Below are 10,677 nucleotides of genomic sequence, written 5' to 3' on the forward strand. Positions count from 1 at the left end.
ACTTGAGGGACGTGCCAAACCTGCCGGGGTCAGCCAGCCAGGCACGCCAGCACCGCAGCTGGCTCCCCACAGGGGCCAGGCCCAAGGACTCCTGCCTGGGCCCCAAGGGCCCACGGCAACTCAGCACAGCCCAGCCTGAAGTCAGAGAGAACAGCCATTAGCAGAGTAATGCAGATGACAGCGTCACACAAGGGAACAGGCAGGAGTGGAAAATCCCCCCCAATAAACAAGTCCCTCTGGGAAAGGACATGAAAGAACAGGAAGCTTCACGTAGCAATGACTCATATACAAAATTACCCACCAGAAAAAGCTCTTTTCATTCTCATGTGGGCCCAACTTCCAATCACAGCCTCTGAGACAGCTAAGAAACAAAATTCAGGACCATTCTTTCCTTTTTATTCACAAATCACTTAAGATGAGGAGAGGGCACCTGGGGAAAGGCAGAATTATATTTTCTTTTTCCTCTTTTTCTAAAGGAAATTCACATGTCCTGGGATAAAAAAGGGGGGAATATCCAGGGAAGAACAGATTTTCTGGACTCATATGAAAAGCACTCAAGTAGCAGGAACACAACGATGAAAATCGTATTTTAAAAAAGTATAACTGGCACCCTTTTGACTTAAAGTCTGCTTCTGCCTTCCTTCTTCTGGTCTTTCAGTTAGTTATTCACTTCTGTTCTGAAGGCATTTGCTTTGTTTTTCCCCATTTCTTCCATTCTTCCAGTACTAGTGTGTCCTGGAAAGAAAAATCCAAGAAATTAACTCTTCCAGGCAACAAAGCACTTCCTTGCACAGTAGAAGTGTCCCCAAGCCTCTCATTCTCTCTCAAAGGAACCCTGTCAGATAAGCTTCGCAAAGGAAACTTTGGAGTGATAAAGGAGTGATAAAACCAGTACTGCAATGAAACAGAGGACTGAATTCAAGGAGGATGGAAATGGTCAGACAAAATGAAGGTTAATTTCTGGTGCAAAAGGGATGAGTGAGCCTTGTAAAATACAGAACTGAACAAAAAATCATGGCTGAACGCAAAGCCTGCAGGTACCCAAACTGATCTTCTACTTTAAACAGGGCAAATCTATCCCTTTGGAATCAGCTGGTCCATGTAAACACAAAGAAAAGATCTTCACATCCCCAAGATGAAATAATCTAATGTGGGCACAGCAGACCCATCTTTTCGGGCTCCTTCTCCCTTCTAAGATGGCAGACACAGGCATAGCTATGGATGCTGAGCACTTGTCAGTCCAACCCTAGAAGCTGGTAACAATAAAAGTTGTAACTGACATATCCAGGGCATCAGAAATCCCAGCAATAAGGAAATGCTTGTGACTGCACAGGGCAGCAAAACCTAAGTTATGTTTGTGGATAATAAGTTATTTGCAGGATCTTCCAGGATCACTCACAGCCCAAAGGGGAATTAAAGAGTTAAAATACCAGGCTGAGAAAAAGAAAACATGCCAGCTGTGGAGAACACATTTGTGAGGCATTTGTTACCAGGCCAGTGAAAGCTGAAAACCACTGGCCCAAAGCTATGATAAAAAGCAGCATCCAGGGACCAGAACAGCACCACCAAATACAGCCAGGGTGCAGCCAGCATTCATCCACTAGAACAAGCGACAGCCATCTCCAGTTCCTCTCCAGTTACTTGTGATAGCTCGTCCTGTGCTCAAATACCTCAAAACACTGCAGGGAGAGAAGAGATAGTAACAGGGTGCTTTTCTATGGGACACGATGCCAAATTCTCCATAGGTAATTTTCATGAAACCATCCTCCATACTATCTGATCTGCAGACAGGAGCTTATACCACAGTGCACATTGTTTCTGCGACACAGCCATCTACACGCTGGCTTTGTTTTGCGCCACAAAACTGAGCTCCAACGCACTGTATGCATGTGCCTGGAGCACTGACTATGAACATGGGAGAAAGCAGATGCTCATGAGATGTATCAGTGCAGCATGTTGTGCAGTCATTTCGGTCTCATCACAGGACTTGTCCCAGATGCTCCATCCCTTCCCCAAAATAAAATGGTACCAAACAAGAAATGAAGCCACACACGCACATTCAGAACTGAGCAGCATGCAGAGCAGCAGGCAGTCCTGCCTCCTATGCCACCATGGATATAGCAAACTGGGACCTTACCTGCTCAGAATGAAGGAAACGAAGGCCTTTGCACTGGTAAATAGTAACAGGGACCTATCAGATGATTGTATTGAATGGAGGGGGCTGGCTGCTGCTGCCACCGCTGGCTGAGCCACCGTGACCAGTTCAGTCTAGTAAGAGGGTGAACCCTGGATGAGGTCGTGTTCTCACCCGAATGAGGTGGTGCTGACCTGGCTTCTGCTGCACATAGAGCTCTTGCCACCCCAAGCAAGGATGTAATTCAGCAGTCAGAATGCCTGGCAGCTGAATAACCAGAAGATTACTGCAGATGGGGATAGGAAGTACCAAGAGCAGGATGGGAACGGCTCAGATATCAGCCATTTTCATCATCTCCTCCAGCCAACATTACTAATAATTTATTTACAGGAACAATACTGCTTAAACTAGGTTTATTTCATCACACGATAGCTGCTTGGTGCCCAAGACAGCATATTCACATCTACGTGTATTACAATACAGACTTCAGTTGATTAAGGAAATCAGACAAAGGCAATGTAGTCTCAGAGGACACATACTGATTTAAAGCCCAATAAGCGATGCTGGAAGGAAGCAGCTTCAGCTCAGCTATCTTTTTGTATAAGGAGCGAGTGATGAAGTGAAATGAAGCAGGCAGCATGCCCAGGAAAGGCAAATTCCAAAAAGGCCCTTACTTCTAGAAGAGATGGTCACTAGCAAAAACCACTTTTACCGCAGTGTTCTATACTTTGCCAACCTACTGCTTTGCTCTGCAGCGATCCTGCCAAAAGGAGAGAGGAAGAAAGGTTCAGAGAAGATAGGAAGGAGGAAAGCAGCCCTGCTCCAGGAACCAGAGCCAGTGACAGAAACGCAAAAAGCAAAACCAGGCCTTCTGGTAACTTCTGTAAAAAGATCGTTTACACAGTCCCCTTTCCCACCCCCACCAGCAGTCTCCATAGTGGAACAGCAGCTTTGCCTCAAAGTGCAATCTAGTTAATTATCACTGCACTTCAACATCTGAGACAGGCTGGCAGCACGTTAACAAAAAGATGTCTTTCTGAACTTTAAAGTAATGTACAAAGTGTTTAACTTTAGCCTAAGGTAGAAGTTTTACTTTCAAATTTGCCATTGTAGTTGTAGCTTCATGTCATCTACAGTGAAAAAGCATACAGACACCCCCTGCAGTGTTTTGAAGTAGGAACCAACCACCTGCATTTATGTGCTAACAGAAGCCCTGGTTGAGCAAAGACACTTAGAAGTAAGCTTCATTGTATTCTTTTTCCCCAAATCTGTATCCTAGGCAATCTGTAATCAATAATGATTTTATCATTACTCTTTAAATTTAAAGGGAAACATTATTAAATGACATAACAAAGCCCCACTGGCAACAAAATCCCAGTAGGAAGTGTTATGCTAACAAGAGAAAGCGCCACAGTGGAGAGGGCTGGACATCCAAGGCAGCAAGGCTGAGAAAGCCGGGAGGATGGTATGGAAAGGGTTGATTACAATAATCATCCTCCCTGCTACAGCCATTCAAGTAGAAATGTTTTAAAGACACAAATCAAAGCAAAATCCCTGAAAATTATATCCTTGTGGGGTTTTTTTAACAGCTCTTATCCTGATTTTAATACAGTGTAATTAAAAAAAAAAGTGAGAATCCAGGCATATCTATGCAAGTAGGTATGCAAGGATAAACAACTCCTAGTGGCTCGAAAAGGGGAAAGTAAGAAAAGCACAGGCTCCATGGCAAAGCAGGTCAGTAAAATCATCTTCGAAGCCAAACTCTACGTTAGTACAAAAGGGCTAAAACTTAAGTCTCACATGGAAGCCCCATGTGACAGAAGTGAAGGAGAGGGAATGGTTCAACCTCTAATTAATGCACTGTATTGGAAGCTCGGGTCAGCAAACTGTCTGAAGGTTGCCTAAGCCATGGCACATTCACAAGACACTGCATGGCAGAAGAGAAAAAAGTGTGAAGAATCAGTCCAATGCCAGTACAGAAGTGAATGCTGTATCCCTATCATTTACCAGAATTTTCCCTGGTCTTGCTTACGTGTGTTGTCCTTCATCTGTTGCTGCACACCTCTGATAAGCATCTTCCCTTGTCTCTATAATCCCCCATTAGGTAGGGGAAGGAAGAAGTAAGATATCCCTGCCTTACCTTCCTCCTCTTAAAATTTCTTACAGGCACAGCTACAGAAGAGTTGGGCCTCTTCTGCATTTATAGTGGCTTTCATTATCTAAGAATATTTTAAGAGCTTGATATACCATGTAGTAAACCAAATTTGTCAGTGAATGCATCTCGCCAAATGTGGGTTTCCCCTTGTCAAAGTGCACGTACTTCCACTCTCTGCTTTCCCCGTGTGCCTGATCGCTTCAGCAAGTAGCCACATGGACCACTGTTTCTGAAGGAGCAGTTAGCTGTACCTCAGTACCTAGCTGTACTGGCTCCTTGCCCTAGCCAGTTCAAGCCCTTACTCTGAAAAGAGGCACGAAAGGGGGACCAAGCAGTCCATCCCCACACACAAGATCCAAGAACCAAAAGCGACGTTCATTACTGTATCAGTTACTGATGCACCATAGCATCAATGTCATCTCCTCACCTCTAATTTTAAAAGCAGCTCCCACCAACACATCCGTCCCTGGCTTACCGTTTTACTGCTTTCTGAGCCAGCATCCTATTGCCTGCCAGGAATGTAACGCCACCCAAAATGGCCAAGTACTTCAGAGTCTGGAACATGTTGAGCTGTGTCCAGTAGACATACATGAGTCCCAACATTGCTGTGAAAAAAGATGACAGAGCCCATGGCTGAAATTGCATTTCAAAGACCAACCATTTGTTATCCTCAGAACAATTGTTACGTTGCACTGCCAGACCTAAGCATGGGGTTTCTATCTCATCTCTGAAGCTCTGAAATGGCAGGTCTAAAGATTATACATTATTTGCCAGGGGAAGAAGGTGTCTGGGTCTCCATACTGGAGAAAAATGTGACACTGATGGCTTGCAACCAACCCTCTTGTGGCAGAATTACAGACATGTTATAGACATTAAAAGATATTAAAAGGAGGAGGATACTCTGGATTTCAATAGAGGATATTAACCCTTGCACATCTGTAGGAGCTTACAGCTTTACAAAGCTTCCAAGTAAACTGGCTTGTATTAAGCAACACACTGTCCTTTGGGAAACAGTAGATCCAATGTTCTCCCAACCTGCTATGCTTTTGAAATTCTGTCAAGACAGTAAATAACAGTGCAACCAAGGGCACAATAAAATTGATGAAAAATTAGTCCAGCCAAAGAACAAAAGCAGCTTTCACAGGAAGAGCTTTAAAGAAAAGATGTAGATGGCAGTCCTGCAGGTTTCATCCCCACAGAAACTCCCTGCTTACAAAGGATAAACATGCAATAAAGAAAGCGTGACCTCTGGAAATAAGAAGTTCTATTAAGTATAGATAAATGGTGTGTGAGAGGAGCCCAGATAACGTCCGCTGTTATCAGCTGATGGCCAAAACAGGTTTATCACCATATTAACAATCATGAAAAGCAGGAAGGCAGATGAAAACAAGAGAACAAATGTTATGCTATTATGTCATTATAGTTAATAAGACTGCAAGCCCATTAACCACCAGGGCTCTCATCTGTAACTCCGAGGTGAGAAGGTCAAACAATGCAGAAAGCTTCTGACACTTACCAGCATGTCCCATGTGAAAAACAATAGTGCTGGGAGCAAAGCTGAAGTTAGAGATGTTGGCACCTATCTTTATCCACTAAAAGGAAAAGAAACAAACCTGAGTTACAACAGCCTCGTAAACACAAGCTTTTATTTTAAACTTCAGTATCTTTCAAGCCTGTTTAAGTTGTTCAATGAATACATGTATTCTCTACAGAAGCACTTGTTTACTACTACAAGAGGACAGAGTAGTAATTTTGCTAAAGACAGCACTGTTGAGCTCCTTCAGTGAAAAAGCAGCTCCTGCTGCTTCTGACTGACCAAAGGCAGTTCCTCAATTACCTTTCTTAAACTGATGAGAGGGTATTGCTCCAAATCTACATTTTGCCAGAAAAATAAACATTGCTATTTCTATCCAGCTGAATTAATTTTAATTAAAGACAAAAAAGGTAAGGTTCCAGTTTTGGACTCAGCAAAAGAACAGCTATAGATACAAGATGTGTGCTCATAAAAATGATTTTGGTTTTTAGAGTACAAAAGAAAAAAGCACAAAGAATGGAAAACAGGAGCAGTAGCAATGAGATTTTTCATTAAAGTGTCATCAACATGTATACTGTGAAGTCCAGAGACCAGTGGACACAGCTATCTGAATACCAGCTTTCAGCGAGACTAGCTAATGGGAAATTACTGCCAAGGGATCAAGTCCCATCCTCCAAATAAGGAGCAATTTAACTTGCCTAGATGAGATTTTGTATTGCATTAAGTTAAAAACACTGATTTGATGATACAGTGGGTAGCAGTAGATGTTTCAACTACACACAAATACAAATTATGTCCATAAATAGGAATCACTCTGATAGAAGTAACACAGATGTTGCGATGGGATCTATTAAGTGCAAGGCAGAATCACTTTTTTCCTTGTGGAAGTCTAATGTTAGTTGTAACTTAATCTGCCCACTGTTACTCAACATCCCTAGCAGAAGCACACTGAAGAAACTCACCCCACCTACTTCTACTTGGCAGCAGTGTTTTTGTTTTGACTATAAACTCAAAAAAATAAACCCCAGAGTTTAGGAAAGAGACCATACCAGACCAACACTCTGCACTGACATTTGCCAGCTACAACTGCAGCACTGCTGTGCTAGTCATTATCATCCAAGAGTTTTAACAGGAAGTTTAGCTGGCCAACCTCCTCAGTGACCTTGCAAGTGGATGGGAAAAAGTTTTCTTCTTCTGTGGCCCAGGTCACTCACCAGAATGAGCAGCAAAAGCAGGGGGGAGAGAATCAATGCTGTGAAAGTGTTAGATACCACAGTGGGAGGCCTCTTCTCAGGTTCCCTGAAGAGGTGCTGCAAACAAACAAAACCAACTTATAAGTAGAAGTATTCCAACAGAGCAGTTTCTCTGCTCCCCAGAGGACCAGCTGCAGCCCTGCTGCTGTTCCCAGATGTTCCTTTGGATGATAAGCATGCCTCTTAAGGCAAAGATTGACTCTTTAAAGCAGTGTCTATTCCAGTCTCTGCACATTTGATCTCTTGCACAGTTAACTTCTTGCACTCACAGAAGCACTTGTTAGCTTGCCATCAACACAGATAGCTGGAATGAAGCAAAAGAAATCTTCAGCAGCAGAGAGCTTTCTGTGGTGCTTACCCTTGTCAAATTTATATGTTTGAATCTTCTCAGTGACACCAGTTGCTCTCTCATTTATGATGAGAATAAATAGTACTAGTAGGACTAGCCCCCCATCTCCGCACGTAATTTTTGGTTTTGACTGTACCTGGATTTCAGGTTTGGGAACAAAGAGGTTCTTGGACTGGACTGTGGATGGTGCATCCTCTTCTGGAAATTTGATCACAACATCAGCCTGAAATGAAATCGTGCAACTTCATGAAGTTTGATCTTAATGTATTAAAAGTTTTATAAAACCTGTTCCATTACTGTGGCCTATTTCCTTATTTGTCAATCTATGATTGACATTATTTTTAAAGGAAACTAAAAGCCACCTGATTTTCTTAAGTAGTATTTTCTCCTAAACAGAGACAATAATGCCATTCACCCATCACTAAGAGTTGGACTTATTTCCACCATAGCAAGCACAGAAAGGCTAAACTTTGAAGTGCTTGCTGAGAAATTACAGTCAAACCCATAAATGTTCTGACATTTCTTTCCACCACATGATGAAATTAATGTTCATTTCAGTCTTGCTTTGATGCTTACTTAAAAACTTAAAATGAACAGCAAACCTCAGAGTCCATAAACGGCCAAAAGGATTCTAGTTCACTGCAAAGAACAGATATTTGAGCTTTTTGTTTCCAAGCCTGTACCATGCACTCCTGTTAGACTGCCAGTAATCTAAAAACCACATCACTACACTTCCAGTTACATACCACATTCCACAGGATTGGATTTTCCAGAGTGGCATCTCCAATTATCAAGTACAGAGTGTAGGTACCAGACGCAGAGTCAAATTCAGTCTTTCTTTCAGAGGTATCCAGTTCAAACTTGTATATGTTCTTGCTATCTGGTTCTGCAACAAACACAACCTCCTGGCCAGTCTTTTGGTTGTGAAGTCGGACAAAAGTCTGAAAGGAAAGGTTGTAACATTTCTGGAATATCTCAGAGTGTGTTTACAAATGCCAGCGAAATGAAAGATTTATCCCCAAAATCAAAAACCACACCATTAACAAAAGTTGGAGAATAAACTGGGAGCCTAGGTGTCTAGACCCCTGCACATCAGCAAAGTTCAATGTCTCCTCGACTAACTACATTAACACAGGACTAAGATCATCCAGTGGCCTACCTGGGTACAGGGCAATATACTGAATGTTACTTGGCAGTGTATATGGAACAGCACACAACAGGGATGTAGGCATATGTGGGTTTTCTCAGGGTTTTTTTCCCTTTATTTTCTATTTTGTAGAGAAGAAATAAAATTTTAAAGAAAGTCTACATTCAAGGACTTTTTCAGCAGACAATCTATATAAAAAGATAAATCAAAGGTGTACTTTTTACAGTGCAGGCTACCTGCACTCATTTTGTTGAGTTAAATAAGACACAGTACCAGAGCCAGAAGAGGTTTCATTTAACATACAGCCAAACCAAATTAACTGAATCCATTTCCCATCTACCAAGATCAGTGATGTTTCACAGTCCATGTCAGAAACATAAGGCTTCTCAAAACCTACCAAATCTTTTCAAGAGCAACTGTCACCTCAGATGCTTCAAGATGGAACATCTCAGTGACACAGTAACGACAAAAATTTGTCCTAACCTGGTGAGGGATGAGTTCAGCTCCACTGTTCACGTCTATCAGCTGGAAGGATAAAGCAAAATTCTGATGGCTGTCAGCAGTGAATGAGCCCTTGGCTTTGGCTGGGTAAGCTACCCTAGGAGGAAAAAACCAAACAGAACTGAGGTGATCTTCCAAGAGAAGGTCTGGTGTTCAAAGAAACTGAGGCATGCAAGCCTGCTTAGCAATACTGCAGACTGCTCAGCATAGATGAGTTATTTTACCAAAAAGTCAGGTGAACTAACACATGTTTCTCTTTCACCATAAATTTAGTGAAATTAATGGAATTTTTAGTAGGATTTTTGAGCGCTATATACCTTGCCCATTTCAGGTAAAACAGTTGTTTGTTGTGAGGTTCAAAGGAACACCAGAAGATTTTGCTAATACTACACCCCACATTCCATTTAGCCAAGGCTATTCTACAACTAAAAGGTGTGATGGCAGCAGAACAGAAAAACCAGACACTCAGACTTCAGCACAGGAAGGCTGTATCAACACAGAGGGGCCTCAGCGAGGCTGTGCAACCTCAGTTAAATTCCATACATTACATTCTAACTGATGTCAGTTAAAAACTCAATTACATTAGGTTCAAGTACACCCAGCAAGGGTACAGCCACACCCCCCAAATATAGTGTACATGTTGCTTTAAGGCATCTCTACCAAAACCAAATAATACCAGAAACATTAACACAATTCTTTTAACTTGCTTTTGCTATGGAGAGGTGCCAACAAGGGAACAGAAGACTCAGGTTGCCTGGCTTCTGTTAGTACTTATTTCAGTATTAAGGAAAACTACCTATAAAAATAATCAGTATTCTCCCAACAAAGTCATATGTTTAAGACAAACAGGGTATAACTCTGTAGTTAGTCCAATACAAGATTCCTCTGGTTTAGCTGAAGTAGGCAAAGCTCAGAAGGGCTCCAGTCTAGAGCCAGAGATGCCCCTTAAAGGATCACGTGTGATCAGAGTCATTTTACCTGGTTGTTTTTGGCGCAATGCTCTGATCTTTATCCACAGTAGAAAGATCGACATTAGTAATCCCAACTTCTGTGGAAACTTTCACTTTCAGCTGCAACAAAATACAATACAAAATTACACAGAGCACTCTACATGTACTAATTATGGTCAAGTTCACTGCAGAAGCTTTACATTTCCTGTTCCCTTCTCCAAAGAGGGTCTTATGCTAAGCTAAAGATGGAATCTAAGCTGAACAGAAGGATCTACAGCAATTTACCTTCTGGCAAAGCTCCTGCATCAGTCACTAACACCAACCCATCCCCTTCCTCCCTGCACAAGCAGACAGCTCTGAAGACACCAGCTTCTCAGTCACATTGGAGTTAGCTGCCCTTTGAAGAACTGTTTTTAATGAAACAGTCCAACTATTCAGATCCAACTAGTTTTCCTTTTAAACTAGCAGAAGCTAGCTATTAAAGATTACATCATGTATGATAAAACTTCACATGCATATGTACTTCTGCTTACTGGAGAGCAATTTGAGATGAGAAAGTCTCTGGACAGCAACCAGCTATGCTTTGCTTGGCTCCTAAAGCCTAACAGGTTTCTGTTGATTTTATTACCAGCAGGCAAAAGCCAAAGCATTCCT

The 10,677-nt window shown here is 42.1% G+C and overlaps 1 protein-coding gene across 1 annotated transcript in view; it reads right to left on the minus strand.

The window, feature by feature from the left end:
- Positions 1–389: 389 nt before the first annotated feature.
- The window catches only part of RPN2 (ribophorin II), a gene marked incomplete at its 5' end in the record, with an annotated part of 17,846 nt that continues 7,558 nt past the window's right edge, over positions 390–10,677 (minus strand). The window contains 8 exons of the mRNA XM_010286958.1: positions 390–735; positions 4,765–4,894; positions 5,806–5,881; positions 7,038–7,133; positions 7,562–7,648; positions 8,172–8,366; positions 9,056–9,170; positions 10,052–10,143. Of these exons, the coding sequence (XP_010285260.1) occupies positions 726–735; positions 4,765–4,894; positions 5,806–5,881; positions 7,038–7,133; positions 7,562–7,648; positions 8,172–8,366; positions 9,056–9,170; positions 10,052–10,143 (801 nt within the window). The remainder of the gene's footprint in view (positions 736–4,764; positions 4,895–5,805; positions 5,882–7,037; positions 7,134–7,561; positions 7,649–8,171; positions 8,367–9,055; positions 9,171–10,051; positions 10,144–10,677) is intronic.

This window comes from Phaethon lepturus, unplaced genomic scaffold, assembly GCF_000687285.1.
Source record: "Phaethon lepturus isolate BGI_N335 unplaced genomic scaffold, ASM68728v1 scaffold29085, whole genome shotgun sequence".
Classification (NCBI taxonomy): Eukaryota; Metazoa; Chordata; class Aves; order Phaethontiformes; family Phaethontidae; genus Phaethon; species Phaethon lepturus.